This window comes from Miniopterus schreibersii, assembly GCF_964146895.1.
Source record: "Miniopterus schreibersii genome assembly, chromosome: 1".
NCBI classification, from domain to species: Eukaryota; Metazoa; Chordata; class Mammalia; order Chiroptera; family Miniopteridae; genus Miniopterus; species Miniopterus schreibersii.
Window position 1 is genome coordinate 112,434,408 of NC_138101.1, and position 21,641 is coordinate 112,456,048.

The window sequence follows — 21,641 nt, forward strand, 5'->3', positions numbered from 1 at the left end:
TTGGATTCAACACCGTGCTGTGTGCATGGCCCCCAGTGGGTAATGAGGTTGTTTGCACTTGCTCCGTAGCAGTGCAGCTTCTACTAACAGATCCAGTTAATAAGGCCTTGCTTGCCACAGGACTGGCTAGATGTACTGAGTTGCTCATCTTGGGATTACCTTGGGAGAATCTTTGAATTTAAAACACAGCAAGCTGTTTTGATTAAAATAGCAACTAACATAAAACACTTTTATTGCTGATATGTTTTGCTAATATAAAATGAAACCCTAAATTTTACTCCATTTTGAGTATACTAAGTATAGATTTAGTATATTTAAAGTTTCCATTGTGAAGCTTCATTAGAAGAATTTACTTCATTCATCAGTGGATATTTATTGGCAAAGCATCGTGTATACACATTTGTTGTAGATAAAAAAATGAATAGAAATTGTGCGCCTTCAAAGAACTTTCTACTGGGCATGATAGGAAAAATACATAAACATGACTGCTAGAATTTTCTGTTCTTCCTCTAATTCCCCTATCTTTCTAGTTTGGAAAAATTGCTAAATTCTCATTTATTTTATTACACATAGAGTGTAGACATGCTAACTGTAGTTTTATTTTGTCACCATTCTTCCTTTTCCTTGGTTGGAATCAGTGAAAGCAAAGGAAGCCTGCTAAAGATACCGTGCACCTGTTAGGTGACACGCATCACATGTAATTTATCACATTAATCTTTGCTTATTAATGATCATTCTCTTCACTGCTGTTGGATTTTCTATACTTCCTTGGATTTGGTATAAAACTTTATCTTTGTTAAATACTTTTTTATTGATGATAGTTCAGACCCCTTGAGAGAGAGAGTGCATGTGTGCCTGGATCTGTGTGCATACAAAGTGATATGCTGTAATTTCCCCTCTATTATAGGAACATAGGACTTGCCATACTGAATCAGACCATTGGTCCACCAGTTCCTGTAACCGGCGTCCTGCCTCCAATCCCTGATGCTTCAGAGGAAGGCGAAAAACTAAAACTAAAAAACAAACCAAAAAACAAACAAAATTCACCTAGTAACCTTTTGAAATGCTGTATATATGGGTTGAGGATTCCTTCATTTTTGTCATAGTCTGTTGCCCTGATTTTGTTAGCCGTGGATTCATTAGTCTGCTTACGTTTGCACTGTCATTCACATTGTTTTCCCTTCCCTCTGGTAGAGATGTAATGGACTTTTAAAACTCTAAATACTTCACCCAGGGCAGCAACTTCCCTCCCAGCTATGTGCTTTGTGATGTACTGTGCATGCTCCTCTGGGCTGGGGGGTGACAGACTCTTTACATTGGGTGGTAGGCCAAATTGATGTTGAATGATTTGGAAATTTTCTTAAGACAGTCTTTTTTACATGTTTTACTGGAAAGTAGGGATCACATATAGTTTAACCCTGAGGAATACATGTACTTAATTTGACTTATCATTAGTTTTACAAGTTTGAGAATTCCTCAGTCTTTGTCAGCCCCTATTTCAATACCATTGGCCCTAAAACACAAATACCCTGTTATGTCACTTAGTTCCCCTTTAAAGTTAAAATCCTACAACAGATGTTACCTTGCAACAAACAAAACACCAAAACAAGGTACCAAATACAAGATATTAGAGCACGGAATTTCTATTAACCTATACCAATAGCAATAGTATTTATTGATTTGCATAGTATCTAGGTACAGGGAAATTTCTCAGACCGATCTTGCTTGGTAAATGGTTGTCTTCTATGCTTTTAGAATAATTCCTATGTAGACACTAGTAGAAGTGATCGTTTTTACTTCATGATCAACTGTGATTCAGTTAGAACTTGGTATTGAAATCCCAGCTGACTACATTAAGAAATGATTTATTTTATGCAAACAGGGTGCATTTTCATATTATTCTCACCTAGGTCTGACTCTAGACCAAAGTAAGCTTGAGGTTTTCTGACTCATATGTATGGGAACACATCCAAGGAAAGAAGCTACTACAAAATAGATCAAAAAAGGTAGAGGTGTTAGAGATAGAAGGATGTCAGATGTCATCAACCACACTTTCCCACTTAACAAATAAAAGAATGAAGTCCCAAGATCCCATGGTAATTTTTATTTTGTTTTTAGTTATTTCCAGGGGAATACTGAGATTACACAATTTGTGACATTCATTCGTTATTCACATTAATTCATAAGTATTCACATCTTTAAGCAAAAAGCATTATTCTCTAAAATCTATTTCATTCTGGCAACCACTGTGATAGAAAAATCAATGAAGTTGATCTTCGAAAACAACCTTAGAAATCATGTAGTCCAGCCCCCTTACCATCTGTTCAGAGGAATTATGGACCAAAAAAATTAAGTAACAAGTCTGAAGTCACAAAGTTTCTGTGCTTCTGAACCAAAACTGTGATCTATATTTTTGTAAGTCATTAGTCCCACGTTACTCAACCCTATTCCATTTCCTTAGCTTTTGATGGGGTCAGCCAGATTTGTGACCAAAGACAAGTTGTCTCCAGTCATCCGTATTGGTTGACTTTCCCCTGTCCTACATTTTCAAAGGGTCATCGTGGACTTTCATCAAAAAGAAATCTGCAGCCCAGCTGGCGTGGTTCAGTGGTTGATCGAGTAGATCACAGTTCGATTGCCGGTCAGGGTACATGTCCAGGTTGTGGGCTCGATTATCAGTAGGGGATGTGCAGGAGGCAGCCGATCAGTGACTCTCTCTCATCATTGATGCTTCTCTCTCTCCTTCTTCCTTCCTCTCTCTGAAATCAATAAAAATATATTAAAAAAATAAAATAAAAAGAAAGTAATGTGCCGTGATCCTGCATAGGATTTCTTTCTTTTAATAGCCTTAAAAATATTTTACAAATTTCTAGGCCATCTTAGCTAATAATAATAACATTAACAATACCAGGCATATCTAATTTAACCAACATGTTCCTTTCGTAAAATCACAAGTTGACATTTGGGAGCATTGAATCTTAAATTTTTTCCAGTGTTTTAATCTGAAGAATTTTTCTGTTTAAAGCAAAACTGAAACCTATTGTATCCATTTTAGAATTTAATATTAGTAGCTTTTATCTTCACACATTTGTGGCGAGTTTAAAAAATAATTATGTTAATATTATTTCATCTTGTGAGAAATTCAATGTAGAAAAATAGAACATTAATGTTTTTATTGTGAGTCAAATCACTGGAAAAATTTTCCTCATCTGTTTTTAGTATCATGCATGGCATTGCCTTCTATGTAAATATGCCATATGAATAAATGTTTAGTAAACAATCATCCTGCATCTTATTGTTTCACTCCTTGACAAGATATTGACTGGTTTAAATTTTAGTTTGTACTTGTTGGTTAACTAGTTGAGGACAAAGGAATATTTATCCATCAAAAAATAGGTCAAAGGCCTCTCAAGTCATCGTTGAAAGGTTTCACATTTATGATATGCAAAGTATAGCAAATGTAATGAAAATACATTGACTAGGTGGAGTTTGGTAGTATTCCATTACCCCCAGTATATTCCTGGAGTCAGATTCTAAAACTGTATTACTCGCAAGCATGTTAAGAAGTGGAATATTGATGGAAAATAATGAATTTTCAAATTTTTAAAGATAATAGCCTCCAGAATCATGGATACGAGAAAATAGCCAAATTCGTGTCTTACTATTTGGGAAATTTCCTGCCATTTATTTATGTATAATTTTTTTAATCACTAAGGTACAATATTTCTACTCAAAACATCTTATATAAAAGGATTGTCATATGAAGAACCATTCAGTGTTCAGTGTTCCAGTTTGCTTATTAGGCTGTCTCTCAGAATATATTGTGTAAACCCAAGAGTTTTAGTTGTGTTAAAAATGAGTGTACTGTAATTACACCATATTATTGCCTTTCAATAAATTTTGCCTGTGTGGGGTCTTGTCATTTAATGCTTTGACACACACCTTATCAGTAGTGAGCTGTTAGGGAAAATTCTGGTTCTGTCATTCTGTACACTTTTGGAGGAAAAATATGTCTTGAGAAGGAAATATTTCTTGGGGTAATAGTGCTAGACTATCTGACCTTATTTATGAATGATATTTTATTGAACAGATTTCTGTCTTTCTGTACGAATATCCTAAAACTCTAGTAGGAATAAGTGAGTGACTTGAATTTAGAAAGGGCAAACAATTAGGTACTAAATTTGATTTACATTTTTGTCATGAGTATTCATAAGTAGTTGCTGGTTTTCATAGTTTGTCAAAATGAATGCATTTCAAATTGAAGTAGAGTGTTTTTTCTTGGTAAAATGCTGAGTATAAGTTCTAGTGAACATGTAGTGTTTCTGTAATAGAGTTGATGCTAAATAATGAATGCATTTGAAATTTCTAGCAAGGTTACTTCTGTGGGTTGTCCTGAAATTATATATATGATTTAATTTTTGCTCCTTTGTTGAAATGTCTAGTATAATTTATATTTTAGAAATCCTTCAGGATCATATATTTCTCATCCTAAAAATTTCCTCCTAGTGTTAAAACAAAAATTATCATTTACTTTAAAAATTAAATCTTAAGACAGATGCTAAAATGTTAATAGACTTTCTACACATTGCTCTTGTACTATTTTAAGCAATGCTTTATAATACAGGAAAAGTGCACCCTCTGTAAAATGATTGCCTTGTTGGGACAGTGCAGCGATCCTTTTTACTAGGGTAAGAACCAATATAGCTGATTTAACAGATTTGAACATTGGAGTTAAAATGAGTTTTTCCGCCCTCCTTTAAAATGATAGGGAAATTGCTACTTTTCCTTGCTTTGTTGGGAAAGCCAGGCCAGTGGGCCCACATCACCCATGCTGCAAGTTTCTGTGTGCATGGCCTCCCACAAAGTATTATGTGGATCAAAGCTTGGTACACAGTTCTTTCTCATAATTGTGTCACAAAGGTTTTGGGAGTTAGCCAGAAGAACAATAGGCATTTTGGGGAGGAAGATGGCATCATTTGAACCCCAGCTTTATCTTTAATGGTTCAGGGCCTTGAATCTAAATTTTGTCCTAAGAAATGTAAATGTTTGTCATGCTGATTTGTGAACTTGAGCAGATTTTCCTGAAACTGATCACCATAGACAGTTTTGGGTCTTTCCTTACCAAGAATACTATATCCTAATTGAAAAAAATCAAAATTTACAGGCTCCCCTGTATTGGGCTGAAAAATCTCTGGGCAGTTAGATCCTAATCTTTGCTCTTCACGATCAATTGTGCCATGTCACCCCAAGGCCTTGATTCTGCATGTGCTCATCTTTGAAGTGTTGTCTGAATGCACCATGGGCTTTTCTCCTTCATGCATTGGATGATTCTGCCAATGTCTAAAATCAGTATCATAATTTCTTCTAACAGAAAGGACCTTATTCATCATTCAAAACCCAACTCTGATGTTAACTTTTATTAAGATTCCAAGCATCGTCTGTCACCAGCTACCCAGGCAGTACCGGCACTAGTAAATGCCACAGTACTTTTGGCACGTCACTCATAGCACCAATCAGTTATCACCTTTTAAATGTCTATCTTCTTCTCTAGGGTATGAGTGATTTAGGGGCAGAGATTAAGTCTTTCTTACACACCTGCTACATGAGTGAATGGATGAATGGTTGATGTAAGTCTGCAGGGCTTCCCTCTAAGTTTCCTGGTAAAAAATTTCAAAGGACTTTCATAACTTAGAAATTATGTAGCATTTTCACATTAGAAGACATTCTGGAGATTATCTCTTGCTTTAGGAAACTTTAAACCAGAGAAATTGAATACTCTGCCCAGAGCTACATAGCTCTGGTGGTAGAGGAAGAAATAGACTTGAGGCCTCCATTTGACATTCATTTATGAAAAGTAAGTTCCCTTAATTCTCTTTTGTTCTACCAGGTTGAGCAGATATTTGGAAATTTAGATTTTTTTCTGATGTAGCAAAGTATTAATATTAATACACATAAACTCTTAGCATGAGTCTAGAATTTCTCTTTTTTTTTTTTCTTTTTTTTTTTTACTGGACAGGAAAATACCAGCTGTCCCCCACAGTGAATATGCCCCAAGATGACACTGTCATTATAGAAGATGACAGGTTGCCAATGCTTCCTCCACATCTCTCCGACCAGTCATCTTCCAGCTCTCATGATGATGTGGGATTTGTGACGACAGACCCTGGCACCTGGGCTAAGGCTGCAATCAGTGATTCAGCAGACTGGTGAGTTCACACTCCAGGGTTAAAAGACATTAGTGAATTACAATCATAGTTTACCTTATGTTTAAATGGTCGATTTCTGAGCACAATTAATCAATTTTTTTATAGCAGTGCTCTGTTTTCATGGTTAGATCAGTGTCAATTTGATGAATTGTTTTTCTGTAAAGTAAATAATTTCTAAGCAAGTCCCTAAGGTGACTCAAAGCTTGTTACAATTAGATGACTTTGGCCAAAAAATAGTTGATATGTTCTGGGAATAGGAAGGCTTTTTTAAAGAGTGCTGTAACTGTACTATTTGTTTATTTTTATTTTTCATGGACTTTTATTTTTCTTTCTAATTGAGTTTATTGGGGTGAGACTGGTTCACAGCACTATACAGATGTCAAGTGTACAGTTCAATAAAACATCATTTGCACACTGCATCATGCCCCAAGACCCATTGCCCCAAGTCTCTTTCCATCCCTGTTCTTCCGCCTTTGCCCACCTCCACCCCTCCCCAATCCCACTTCCCTCGGCTGTCACCACACTGTTGTCTGTGTCTATGTGTTATGTATGTATCTTTTTTGGCTAATCCCATCACCTTCTTTCATCCAGTCCCCCAGTACTTGCTTGTAGCATTGTGACTTTGGGGGCAGTCTGATGCTATTTCTTCCTCCTGTATCTTTCATATTTGAAGTAAGCTATTGATATTATTGAGCAAATGTGTGGCCCATGAATGTGGATGTATTCTTTTATTTGCATGCCTAGCAATTATATAAATCAACAAACGATAGAAAGTGCTGCCTTGTGATAACCTTGTAAGGTTGTAGTGATAACACAAACCATGTAAAGCATTATACCAGAATTTTCTCACTTCCCTTTCTCTGGGGTCTTTTATGAATACATCATTAAATTATATTTAAATAACAAATAGTATTGTTCCTTCACCACTTAGCCAGTTCTGTTTCCTGCTCTTCCCCAGACTTGTATCAACATTAAATATTAGGTAGGAGGAGTCCAGGGGACTGGCATTTATTTATGTTAACATTTTAGTGATGAACTTAACAAAATGAACCACCCCACAAAGTCCTTCCCCATTCCTCTGTGAGCTCATGAAAACAGCCCGATCATGGGTCAGTTCTGCAGGTGTTCTCGTAGAACAATCTCACTTGTTATTTGCACCCTTGAAAAGTCCCTATCTCCTTTCCCTTTTTGCTTTCTCCTTTCCCTTTTTTCATTTCCCTTTGCTTTTCCCTCTTTCTTCTTTTCTCTCTCTTTCTTTAATTCTTTTATTGAAACACAGGATTTAAAAATAGAGCTCCACTCAAACCTGCATGATAATAGCATATCTGTGAATTTGTTTTTTGGTTCAACTTAGAGTGGAAGCTCCAGTGTAAAGTAAACTCCCATTTGAACTCTGCAGATCCCTTTACATTTGCTGCTGCAGATTTTAACTCTTTCTGAAGTGAAAGCAAGAACAGAGAAAATAAGGATTAGATATTTGCAGCATTCATCTTAGTGACAAAAACCTTTGAATTTCCACCATGATGAGAAATTGTGAAGGTGGCCAGAGGAATAGATCTATCAGGGGCCTGATGAAGCACTGTGTTGGTGAAAGTAAATAAATAACTAGCAGAGATTGATTGTAGCATTAACTTCCCTAAGGGGATTCATGAAATGGTCAGGACTTTTATGATTTTGCTGTGGGGGATGTGGGGCAAGGAAAACTATGAATAAAGGGTTATCTAAACAAGAATGGCAGCTGTTCTGAATCACAGCAGAAAATGTAAGCTTTTTGGCCTGACAGTATCTCTCTAATCCTTGATGAGGATATTATGAAAACAAAGGGGAAATAAGACAGGATTAATAACTGGAATTTTAATAACATTGGGGCTCAGGAAATGGTTATATTCTTTAAAGAGTCCGCTGTCCTGCAGTCTGACTTGATAAGTGCTCCAGTATCCTGTTCATTGTGTCTGTTATAGGAAAGGATTAATATGTTGTGGTTTAAGAATATTTAGTTATTTTAAGGCTCTTATTAATTCACAGACTCATTTGACATTTTAAATTGTGTACGTTTACAGTTCACTGTACTGGAAGGCTGAATATGTCAAATGGCTAAAATTTTAGTTTGTTAACTAATAGAATATACTTTTTTCAATCCATTAATTAATTTAGGGGACAGTAACAATGTTTTTAAGGGGCAAAAAGTAAAACAGATTCTAATTTTAGTGACAACATAACTTTAGAGGATATTAAATTAGTTTATGAAATATGACAGTATGTGGTTTTCAAGTAACATTAGCAACAACAATTTGTATTTCTTTGAAAAACTTTTTACCAATTTTTATTAAAATTTTATTTCAAACTTATTCTGTTCACCAATTTGATGTCTTATTGGAGTTTAGGTTTTAAAATATCCCACGATACAAAAAAACAAACCACAAAACATACAGAACGGTTGAAGAGATCAACTTTCAACATATAAAAAATTAATTTTATTGAAAATATATTATTTAGAGTTTCCCATTACAGATTTGGTCATAGTTCTCATCGTATGGATTTGCATTTTCACTTCTCGGACTGTATATTGAAATTGGGATGTATGTGCTCTGGAAATTAAAAGCATAGTAGTAAGTGAATACTACTATGTTAGCATAATATGCAAGCACATATATTTAAGAAATTTAAATAATGTACAGTTATATATGTAATGTACACTATTTCTATACATACCTACATACATAGTACTATTGACCCTTGAATATTTTGGTTCCACTTACAGGGAAATTTTTTTCAATAAGTACTGTACTGTTTTCCATCTCTGCTTGGGAGTCTGCAGAGACAGAGGGCTGATTGTATGCATTGTTGAACATCATTTTATAGCGAGGACTTGAGCATACATGGGTTTTTGGTACTTGTGGAGGGTCCTGGAACCAACCCTTATGGATGCTGAGGAACAACTTAAGTTTTGGGGCATTCAAAAGTTACATGTGGAATATTGACTGCCTGGGGGAAGGCCCTACTAACCCCCATGTTGTTCAAGTATCAGCTGTATGTAAACGTTGTAGGATGTGAATGGGCACCGAAGCCTTCAAGATAAATATGACCTTGCTTCTTTCTGGAACATCAAAATTTATTCAAAGTTTTATGATATGATATGATAAAAATATGATATGTTAAAAATGAAAAGAGAACGCAAACAAAATAACTTTATCAGGACATAATAGTGTTTTACAAAATGAAAACAAAATACATTGTTATTGCTTTGGGCTAAACTCCCAATCCCTGTGGATCCATCCTTTTCAGTACCTGGGCAGGGACTAGGGTGAGGCAAGGTAGGTGCCCAGGGTTCATAATGTGAGGAGGTACTCACTTGCAGCTTCCAACCCTGAACTTGGATGACCCCGAGAGTGAGTGCTTCCTTAAATTCTGAGCCCTAGGCACTTACCTCGCCTCATTCTAGGGGGCTGCTCTGTATTTGGTGGAAAAGATTGAAAAAGATTATTCAGTTCCTTTTGTGTGGTTTTTAAGGACACTATTTCCATTATCATAATTTGTATTACTTTGATAATTTGAGAAGTCTTTGTTGGGGGGTAATAAGTTATTTTGTGTAGTGGCTTGCAGTTTACAGAAGGCTTTCACCTATGTCATTGAATTCTCTCATAGGCCCTGTATGATGGATGAAGCAACTAGTATTCTCTTTATTGAGCATTATAAGACATGCGGGCTCCATACATTTCGGTTCACTTAACCTGACATCAAAGCATTTTCCTTGATGTCTTCCTTGTCACCATTTTTGGTTTAGCTACTCTGTAAGAGCCAGTTATTTCATGCTCAGTAAATTGTAGCTAAATTTCTGGTATATATCCAAACTAGGTCACTATCCTTTTCCCAGTGTGGAGAAGATCTCGAGAAGCTTGCTTCCATCAGAAGCATAAGGAAGGCTGTTGTAAACTCAGCTGACAGAATGGAAAGGGCCCCCTCACAGTCTAGTAGATTAGGTAACTGGGGAGGCACATTCTCCTACCTAGTCAGATAGGTAAGGTGGCACAGCACTGATATAAGAAAGCTATTTATTTTCTCATTGTGCTCAGAGAAAAGTGATTTTCATTGTATGGGCTGTGCTCAGAAAACCTATTATGCTTTTTTTTTTTTTTTAAATATGTCTTCATTGATTTCAGAGAGAGGTAGGGTGGAGAGGGGGAGAGAGAGAAAGAAACAATGTTGAGAGAGTCATTGATCGGCTGCCTCCTGCACACCCCCCACTGGGGATCGAGCCTGCAACCCGGGTATGTGCCCTGACCAGGAATTGAGCCGCAGTCTCCTGGATCATAGATGGATGCTCAACCGCTGAGCCACACTGGCTGGGCCTGATATGCTTTTTAAAATGTTTACAGGCTTATACAAATAGGAGTGATTTCGTAACCATCCCCTGCCACTTCCATTGGGAAAACACTTCAAACTGTATCCAGTTACCAGTGATTTGCCATGTACTTCATTATCTCTGCTTCAGCCACTGTGGTGGTGTGGCCATATCAAATGTCATCTAGTCTAAGTCACGCTTTTCCTGACTTCCTCAAATACTGTTATTCTCTCAACTATGCACCCACAGCTTCTGCTATATACTTCTGGTTTGGTATTTTTCTTAGGAGCTTGTAGAGATCAGAGATCTTTTCTTATTTATCATTTTGACTTTGGTACCCAGCATTATGTGGTAATCAGAATAAGTTCTAATAGATTGTTGAGTTGACCTTCTCAGTTGATTAAGTGAAACTATGTAAGCCGTGTTTTTTTTCCTTTTCTGAAACACAAGGTAAAGGATATATAAGACCAGAATACGGATATCTTTTTTAAAACTTCTATTCATTTTCAATTTGTATAGTCACTTGTTAGCTGCCAATATTTGTATTAATGTGAAAGATTTCCTGAGCCTTCAGACATTCCAGTGTCTAAAAGATATAAGGCTTATTTTTGATAATCACTTAGAAATAATAATGTATTGTCAAAGAGACTGAGGAAACTGCGAGAGGGAAGTAGAGGAGAAAGGATTACTAAACGTAAATTAATGTATTTTTCTATCACTTCCTATACAGCCACAGTTTTTAAAAAAAATGAATTATATTTGTGTAATTTAGTGTAAATATTTTTGAGGAATATATATACACACATTCATACACATAGGTATGTATGAACTTTCCTAAATTGAATGTCTTCTATTTTTAGTAAATATTTTGTGTGTGTTTTTTTTCACACTAGCTCTTTGAGTCCAGATGTTGATCCAGTTCTTGCTTTTCAACGAGAAGGATTTGGACGCCAGAGTATGTCAGAAAAACGCACAAAGCAATTTTCAGATGCCAGTCAATTGGATATCGTTAAAACACGAAAATCAAAAAGCATGGATTTAGGTAGTGAGTATAGTCTCCATGAATCTTTATCTAAATGGATACTTTCAGATTAAAACTGATGGTCCCAAACACATGTCTGTTTACTTTGAGCAGTAGAGAAAATAAATGTGAAATGTGGTCCTTTGGCAAAAATTAGCTTATCTCTGAGTTTGAAATAAACATATTTCTCATAAGTGGCATGTTTATATAATGTGCAATATGTTAATATATATGTTTTCTGATGAGAAAAGAAACAAACACGTGTACATATCATGCTATATTCATGTATCTTTATTTGAAACAATGAAATGTTTTGACACTGGCTGTTTAAAACTGATTTCATTGAAATAGTATTTGTTTGGTTGTGGCATTGTGAAATAAAAGAAAAAAGTTTTGGAGAAAAATCATTATCTCAATCCATGTCTAGAATTTGGATACTCCATATTTTCCTTTTCATGCTATTCTTTAAGGTTTATATAATAGAACTCTCATGTGTTGATAATTAAGGCATTTAATTGAAGTAATAATTTGAGAGATTATTTATTGTAGGAAGTATTTGAAGCAAATGAGAACAGGGAAATAACCATAATTGTTCAAACAAATACCAATCAGGTAGTGTCTCTTTTTAAATCCTAATCCACCAAAACAAATAAACAAAAAAGTAAAATAATTAATCATATCTATATACTGATTGAATGATTTTTTAAACCTTTGTTAATCAACTATAGCTTATTTATACTGTTCCTTGGTGGCTGTTTGTACCTTAAGACTAAAACCATTAATTTATCTCATGTGTAAAAGAAAAATTTGGAGATACATTGCCTTGGTTAATTATGGTATGCTAACATACAAATAACATGTGTCTGTGAAATGAAATGAATGGCATATTGCATGGAGACACTGCTTCCCCCCCTTTTGATCATGAATATTTGCTTGAGGTTCCATATTATTTGCATGAAATGTTACCTAAGAATTATCACGTAACCGAAAAGATCTGGGAATGGTTAAAGCATGTTGGGCTGTGGGACTAACTGGGTTAACCATTATACATTTACCTTTTAACAGTAGCTGACGAGACTAAACTCAGTACAGTGGATGACCAGAAAGCAGGTAAGAATGGACCATTAAACTGTTGCCATAGAAACTGTGGTCCAAGGAGCTTATCATAATTATAGAGCTGCCAATCATATTGTGTGTACACATAACTATTCTAGTCTTGCACAGATGTTTTCATTGTAGGAAATCAAATTGTATAAGATGAAAAAGTTTCTGTTAGAAGAAATTTATCAGTGTAGTACATCTAAATGGAAATATAATTTAGTGGTTTAAAAATGCTTAAAACAACCTAGGTTTTCTTAATTATATTTGTGTAGGATTGTTTTGTCACAACTTGAGAAAAACTAAAATCCTGAAAACATGATCTCCTGGGTAGACTCTTGTTTTTAAGTTATTTCTTTGATGCCTAGGTTAACTTCCAAAGAAAGATTCTCAAAGTGGTGACTTTGATTTGAAGGGTAATAATAGCACAAATGTGAATATTTGTCACTGAAGGACAGCATCCAGGCATTGCTGTCATTGTTCACTCCAAAACCTGTTTCTGTTTCTAATGCAGGAATTAGCTCGTAGCTACCTGACATTGAAATGAGACTATATAATTGATATGGCTCCTTATCTTAACTTTGTGAACCTGTTTAAAAGTATTTTTTTGTTTGTTTTGTTTTGTTAACTATTTAGGACTGACTTCCAAAATGCTTTCTCAATCATCCCATAATGGATTATGTTGAACTGGGATTTTGCATTATAGCATATTTTGTTTATGTTATTTATTAAAATAATCAAAGGAAAGTTTTTATTTGCAATTAAAGCAATATGCTTTGTACAGTTGAGCATGATTTATTATTATAAATTTAGAAAAGTGTTTTTATTATTCTAGGTCCAGTATAATGTAGCTCTTCTACCACTTACCACTAATTAGCTTAATTCACCTTTTTAACCTACAGTAGTAATTGGTTTTATCCTGCTTGAAAATATGTATCCCATATATATATGTAAAGATTATTGTGAACATGGTTGGACTTTTCACATTCTGTAGAGTAAAAGATAGATTGTAAAATTACATCCAATAAATCATAGGATTCACTGTAGTACAAGGCAATTAACTATAGCCTTGGCCCTTATTAAGTAGTTATTTCTCTTATCAAACATAAGAGTCATTGAAATTTTGAAATAGGGCTAAAGAAAAACTTTTTGATAGTTTGTATATGTAAATTAGTGATTAGTTTTTGGAGTTACTAGTATGCAGTACTTTTAGGAATTAACTTTTATCCAAATTAATTTTCATAAAAACCAGATTGAACTGTTGAGGTTCAGTGAATTTATATACTATGCCTATTATGTAAAATAAGGAAAATACTTAATTTAACCAACTCATTACTACTAAAAAAGAAAAGAACAATTCATTGTGATTGAAAAATGACATATCCAGATTTTTAACTGAAAACATTAAATGACTTTCATGGTGAGAAGGGGAATTTTATAATCTTAATTGAATCATGTGTTCGTAGTGTTTTAACTTCCTAGATATAAAGAGCATCTTTTTTTTGCACTATGTACAGCCCATTCTACTAAATTAAATTGGAATAACTTGGGGGGGAAATTACTAAATAGATGCCAGATTTTCAGTTATTTTTGTTTCTTCACCTCACTTGAATTAAGATTATCATGATTTTATAGTTTAGTTCAGAGTTTTTTGGTAGAGTCATAGTGGCATTTTAGCATAGATTGTCTGTCTAGCCATACACCTTTTATAATGAAAATTGAATTCTATTTCCCTTTGCCCTTGCAAAAAACATCCTCTACTTTTTTTTTTTTTTTTTCAGTAAGAGGGGTAGGAATAGAAAACTAGACCTAGGGAAAGTAGTATGATTATGATTTTCATTTAATTCCTAGATTTAGGGGTCTTTTGTGATTTTCAGAGGTAAGTTTACTTTCTGAAAGAAGAGACAACAGGAATAAGAAGAGAATTGGGTTTCTAACAGTTTAATCCTTGAATATAAAAAATAAACAAAGTATCCTAATGGCCTAAAAGATTTATATAAAGAGCTTTAAAATTAAAAGATAGTTGTTTTTGTGTATGTGTGTGTGTGTGTATGTAGATACAACTAATCCTTTGCCCATGCTTTAATAGACAAACAAATTTTCAATTTTCCTTACTTGTAAATGCTGAGTTTTTAATATTAGCAATCTCAGTAACACTCATTCAGGAATCTAAGCATTAAACCTTTGTTAAAATTTCTTTGACAAATATAATACTTAAGTGAATGATATCCATTTTACAGATCAAGAAAATCAATAAGCTCTTTCTGTAAAGGACCAGATAGTAAATATTTACTTACGCCTGGGAGACCAGTCTCTGTAGCAATTACTTAATTCTGATGTGGCGTGAAAGCAGCCACGGAATATATGTAAACAAAGAGGCATGGTTGTGTTCCAAAATTTTTTTCCAGATTTGGCCCAAGGTTCGCCGATCCCTCTTATAGATTCACAAATTATAGGTGTGTGTTTTTTTTTTTAACATTTTATTGTGAAAATTTTCAACCGTATATAAATATAGAGACAGTAGTTCATTGACCTCTCATATATCCCATACCCACCATTGATAATTATCAACATTTGCCAAAATGTTATTCTACAGTGTAACCTTTGAATTACACTTACAAAATATCTGTTGCTTGTTAAATTATACTTTCTTTTTCTTCCCAGATTTAAAAAATTTTTTCTTTGTTAATCCTCACCCAAGGATATTTCTTCCATTGATTTTTTTAGAGAATGGAAGGGAGGGAAGGAGGGAGACAGACAGACAGACAGACATCAATGGGAGAGAGACACATTGATTGGTTGCCTCCTGCATGGCCCCGCTGGGGGGCCAGGGAATGAACGTGCAACCCAGGTACGTGCCCTTGATGGTAATCGAACCCACAACCTTTCTGTGCTTGGCCAACACTCTAACCACTGAGCCACAGCTGCCAGGGCTGTGTTTATGTCTTTTAATAAATACATATATTTATATACACATACGCACTTATATGTACATATAAATATTTATATACACGTAAATTGTATGCATTTGTTTTAATAAATGTATGCCATTTCTAAAATTCATTATTAAAGTTTTAGTGCTCTGAGTACATAAAGTCAAATTTCAGCTAACTTTTCATAAAGAGAAGCTTATATACATAGATTATGTTTTTATGATAATCTCTGCTGGAAGCATGAAATCTTTATTGCAGATAGAGAGAAAGATAGGCAGACAGACAGAATAAATATACATACATACATATATAGGGATGGGCAAAAGTAGGTTTATAGTTGTGAGTATGCGAAAGTTTATTCTTTTTTTAAAAAATATGTTTTTATTGATTTCAGGGAGAGGAGGGAGAGGAAGAGAGAGACAGAAACATAAAGGATGAGAGTCATTGATCGGCTGCCTCCTGCACATCCCCTGCTGGGGATCGAGCCCCCAAGTGGGACATATGCCCTGACTGGGAATCAAACCATGACCTCCCGGTTCATAGGTCGATGCTCAACCACTGAGCCAGGCCAGCCAGTCCAGAGTTTATTCTTGTTGAGTTAATAAAGCTACTGAGAAAGATAAATATCACATGCTCTCACTTATATGTAGAATCTAATGAACAAAATAAACAGATGATCAAAATAGGTCCAGAGGCATGGATGCATGGAAAGATTGACAGGTCTCAAAGGGGAGAGGGGTGGGGGAACTAGAAGAGATTAACCAAATTATGTATATGCATAACCTATGGACACTGACAGTAGTGTGGGGAAGGCCTGTGATGGGGTAGGGGCTGGGTGGAGAAGGGTGAAGGGGTGCAAAGTGGGGGTCATCTGTAATACTATCAACAATATATTAAAAAAAATAAAGCTACTGTAATAATCATAACCTGCATGACAATTGTAAACCTATGTTTACCTCCCCCTGTATGCATACACATGTCCTTTATGAATCCAAGAAATCACCAGATATTTGCTTTATTTATGTTTATAGAACCCAAATGCAGCTGGCAAGTTATCAAAATTGATAGGTATGATTTATTCAGAAAAAGAACTTCCCAGTGCTAGTTCTAGGACATATAAAGGTAGATGTCTCTGCCCAGGAATGATCTTTTCCCATTCACTTGGGTTCCTTCCTGTGACATGACTTTATGGGTATTTAGAACATGAACTTATCAAAAGTTATACTAGTGCTATCAAGAGAAAAACTAATATTGATCATCCTGGAAAGAAATAGTTTACGTGAATTTTTGTCATAGTCTTTATATATGCAAACCATCTTTTTCTCCCAAGCACAATAATTTATGGAATATTATTTCTTCATTGGAATTATCTGTCTGCCTATGTTACATTTTTGACATATTTATTCTAACTTAAAACTGTTATTTTATTGTAAATATTAGGTGAAAGATGTAATGTAAATGAATCTTTAAAAGATAATTCTGGTTTGACTCTCTGAATTTAATTTTTATTCTGTTTTACACTCTGAGCCATGGAAAGCCCATGTCATAACCATGTGTTTTTTAGGTCATACCATACCAAGGCTATTCCTGAACTATTGATCAGTATATGGGCTGATGACCCATGTAGAAATGAAATAGTCTCCTACCCTCCCACTTTTTTTGCATGTGTCTTTTTAACAGTGTAACTGAAGAACTGGTTCTGTAACTTGGGTTGCCCAGGTGGGAGTACAAAGCTGCTATTTCAGTCATCTAGAGGCTAAATTTACATACTTTTGAGTCCCAGGTCGGGCAGTGATGGATGATACTGTCTTACCTAGTTAAAAAAATTTGTTTTGATTGCCTTCTAAAGGTTGGTGCTTTTGGTATTATCTCAGGCCTTTCTGCCCTAGATCCTCAAGAAATAGGGGCAAATTCTGAATTCCCTGAGCTCTTCCCTGCTGTCTTATCGAAAATATTTTTGGTAACTGTTAAGTCGTCTTCCTTCTATTTATCACTTGTTTCTCAAACAGTTATTCCCAGGCCTGGAGGTCAGAGTCCTCATGTCAGCTCTTTAGCCTTTCCTCCTTTACCTCTTTCTAGGGAGAGCCCTTATGTAATTTGTTTCTGTTCAAACCTTCTGTTGCTCTTTCCATAGAATGTTAATATTGTCCAGAATTAGGTTTCTGCCTGGTGTCAGGGTGCCCTTAATGGTATCAGTGACATGAAATCTTTTGTGCTATCTTTACTTAGGAGTTGTGTGAATCTGCACTATACTTGATGAAGCTCATTGATATGAGAGTTTAGCTTTTGTTAAAAATAATTTTGAACTGTTAGAAACTGATTTCAGCAAGTTACAAAGCTTACTCTTGGTTGCTCACCTTAGCCTTTCATTGTGCTCTACAAGTGAGCCTTTGGCTTATTCTGGTTCTTTTAGATTATTTACATAATTTGGAGCAAATGATTTCACAAAAATTTCATCTGTTGGGCTGAAAATGGAAACTAATAACTTAAAGCTTAAAGTTTTTTCTCATGAAAATAAAGAAAATAGAAAAAATTTAATATATATTTGGGGAAAATAAAAACTAGCTATTTATTATTTTATACCCTTTCATCTGTTTGTTTATGTCCTTGATTTTTTTCCATAATTTGTGAATGTTCAGGAATACAAATTCCACCACTAATTCTAGCTAACATTCTGTTTTTATAACCCTCCAAGGTTCCCCCAGCAGAGATGTGGGGCCTTCCCTGGGTCTGAAGAAGTCGAGCTCATTAGAAAGTCTGCAGACGGCAGTTGCTGAGGTGACTTTGAATGGGGATATTCCTTTCCATCGCCCACGGCCACGGATAATCAGAGGAAGGGGATGCAATGAGAGCTTCAGAGCTGCCATTGACAAGTCTTATGATAAACCCACAGTAGATGATGATGATGAAGGCATGGAGACATGTAAGTTTATAATGTCAGAAAGAAGAGCAGTTACAAATAGCTCTATAATGTAGCAGTTTTTAAAGTGTGCTTTAGAGAACGCTGGGGCTTCGCAGTACCCTTACAGGGAGGTCTAAACTATTTTCATAATAATAATAACAACTTAATTACCTTTTTATTCTCATTCTCTCACAAGTATAAGTGGGATTTTCTAGGGGCCACATGTCATGTGATATTGCAATTGATTGAATGCAGGTCAGTAAAAGAATCTCTTTTTACACAGGTTTTAAAGAGATTTGCTAAAATATAAAACAGTACTGTTGTTCTCACTATTATTTTTGTAAATGCAGTTATTTTTTATAAAAATATAGTTTCTGTTAACATGAAATTTATTTTTTATAAAGTAATTAATATTTTTAAACTTTCTCAGTTTTAATTGAGTAAATATTGATAGATATAAGCCACATAATTTTTATTTTGAGTTCTTAGTAATTTTGAGGAGCATAAAGGTATCCTGAGACCCAAATGTTTGAAAACCACTGCTATAGAGTATATGTATAATGTGATGTCTCCAATAACTATATGTAATAATCTATGATTTTGAAAACATATTTCTATTTTGTTTTTATGAATTACTCTTGCTTTTCTTGAACTGAGCTGAACTGAAATACACACTGTGAGTGTGTATTTACAAATTGCAAAATACTTTAAGCCAAGATAATGAAAAGTCAAAGGTTAATATGAATGAACAATGTTTTCCATAGTACATTGAGAAAATAATTAACATTTATAAATATGTACAAATGAATGCTTCAGGGAGTTAACAACCAGTTATGGTATGTATATAACCAAAATGGGGAGCATCTGTAATGCTCTCGACAATTTTTTTAAAAATAAGGGAAAAACTCTACTAGTCTATTTACTTAGAAGAGAAAGGGCTTAGGAGTTCTAATAGTAAAAACTATTGATTAGCTTATACTGTTCATAACTACTGATTTACATTTTAGTTTTTTAACTTTAAATGTGACTTATCTATAAACCACTGTAAGAAAAGTTGTAGACACCACAGCTTGAAGTTAAGGCAAATGGATTGCAAATTACTTGCAATTTAACTTTTAGATGGGACACTTCTCTCAGACATATATATGTAAGGAAAATTGTGGTGAGAAAGAAGAGTTTTTGTTTTTTGATGTTTTTATTGATTTTAGAGAGGAGGGGAGAGGTAAAGGGAGATAAAAACATCAGTGAGCAAGAAACATTGATTGGCTGCCTCCTGCAAGCCTGCTACTGGGGACTGAGCCTGCAATCCAGGCATGTCCCCTGACCAGGAATCGAACCATCAACCTGTTGGTGCGTGGGACTACGTTCAACCATTGAGGCATACCGGCCGGGTGAGGAAGAAGAATTTTAAATAAAAATCACATTCTCAGGAGATTTAAAGCAAAATCATATAATTTTTGCCTGTCACATGTAATGTGTTTGGCAAGATGAATATTGCTGCCATAATGTAACATGCAAAGTAAAACTTAGAAGATTGCTGTACCTTGTCCGCCTCCCATTTGTCTGTCTAAATCTGGACAGTTTTTTCCCCCCACTTCATCCAGCCAGTGATTTCAGATATATGCAGCATATTCTTGCCAGATGAAGAACATATTTTCTATTTTTGCTGCCAACCCTGGTCTTCAAGATCCTGAGTCATAAGAGCTTTTGACAAATGAGTTTTCTCCCATTGTACCAATGGTTCCTTGCCATTCTAACAAATATGACTTGTGCAGCCCTTCTAGGGTAGGAACCCTGTTACCTATAGACAGTGCCTTTGTCTCTCCTGGGTATATATTTAATACGAGATGCAGTACTTGACCCCTCAGTATTTGTTTTTTTAAGCATCTACAATTTATGATGCTTCTGAACCTGTTCTTGTTAAAATGTTATTTAAATTCCCTTATTAAATACAGTTTTTTCCACATAAGTTACTCATTTCAAATGCAACAGGAGATGGAATCCTTATCAATATGGGGCATGTTCTTAATTCTATGGGGACAGCCTCCAGAGCTTCCCAGCAACGTGGACATCTAAACTTGTCCCTATGTAAACTTAGTTTCCTTTTTAAATTGGAAATAATGTATTTATGAATATTATATTAAAACTTATTCATCCAACTATCATCAAGACACACACAAAAAAGTAAATTGACTGATTACAATTTGTGAGCTAGAAATAAAGTTCTGGACAAGGCTGGCAGTGGCGCTTGCGACATGAGCACTTACAACTACAAAGTACCATGTTTTCCAAAGTCCTGATTTTTTTCAGACCGGTCTGCTGAACTTTGGATGGCAAATGAAATGCAACTATCATACATTTCACATATTTGCAGTTTGAATTGTTGAAATCGAATTAATAGAGTGGAGCAAACACTGACCTGGAGTTCAGATAACTTGCACCCTAGTCTACATTCTTGCAACCAGTTTGGAATTTTGGTCAAGCCATTTAAAGCCCTTGAGCTTTAATTTTCTCATTTTAAAACTGAAGATTTGAACAACTAGGTCACAGATTTGGACAACTAGGATAACTAGATACACAGGACAGCACGGTCAGATTGTGTATACTGACATCTGGTCAGGCGGGGCCATCAGTGGTTTGCAGGCAGTCAGGAAGCAAATGGGAGGCTAAGCAGGTGGGACTCTACAAAGGCTACGAGCTTCACCCCGCCCCCCCACTATCACCACTTCTCTGCCTTGACAGTTGGGGGGGGGTGTTTAATCACTTTTAATACATTGTGGTTCTTTGTAAATTTTAATTAAATAAAAGGTAGTTTGCTGTTATTCATAAAAAGTTTGAAAAGCTCTGGTTTAGATGGTTTCTGAGGTAGGTCCCTTCTAGTGTTCATATTGCATAATTCTGTGTATACCTGTTCAGTTACCTCCCTAAATCCATCCTGCTATCCTCTCTCACTCTGTAAGGCCATGAAGGAAAACACCACCATGTCTGTTTTATTCCTGCAGAAACAAGCACAAGGCTTGGCAAATCATAGGATTCAGTGAATATTTGTTATATCAGTAAGTAAGCTCTTACGTAACTAGCACTATTGTGTGCCTGAGAGAGGGAGAGAGGAGGAGAGAGAGGGGGTCACTTTCAGAAT

At 35.2% G+C, this 21,641-nt stretch overlaps 1 protein-coding gene across 11 annotated transcripts in view; it reads left to right on the forward strand.

The window, feature by feature from the left end:
- PARD3 (par-3 family cell polarity regulator) overlaps positions 1 to 21,641 on the forward strand; it is a 725,159-nt gene that overhangs the window by 440,492 nt on the left and 263,026 nt on the right. For 4 of the 11 annotated variants that reach the window (XM_081128409.1, XM_081128408.1, XM_081128404.1 and 1 more), the window contains exons 16-19: positions 6,017 to 6,206; positions 11,442 to 11,593; positions 12,635 to 12,679; positions 18,296 to 18,523. In XM_081128409.1, the coding sequence (XP_080984535.1) occupies positions 6,017 to 6,206; positions 11,442 to 11,593; positions 12,635 to 12,679; positions 18,296 to 18,523 (615 nt within the window). Of the gene's footprint in view, positions 1 to 907; positions 3,284 to 6,016; positions 6,207 to 11,441; positions 11,594 to 12,634; positions 12,680 to 18,295; positions 18,524 to 21,641 lie in introns of those variants that run through there. The other 7 variants (XM_081128401.1, XM_081128405.1, XM_081128402.1 and 4 more) reach the window with 5 other exon arrangements.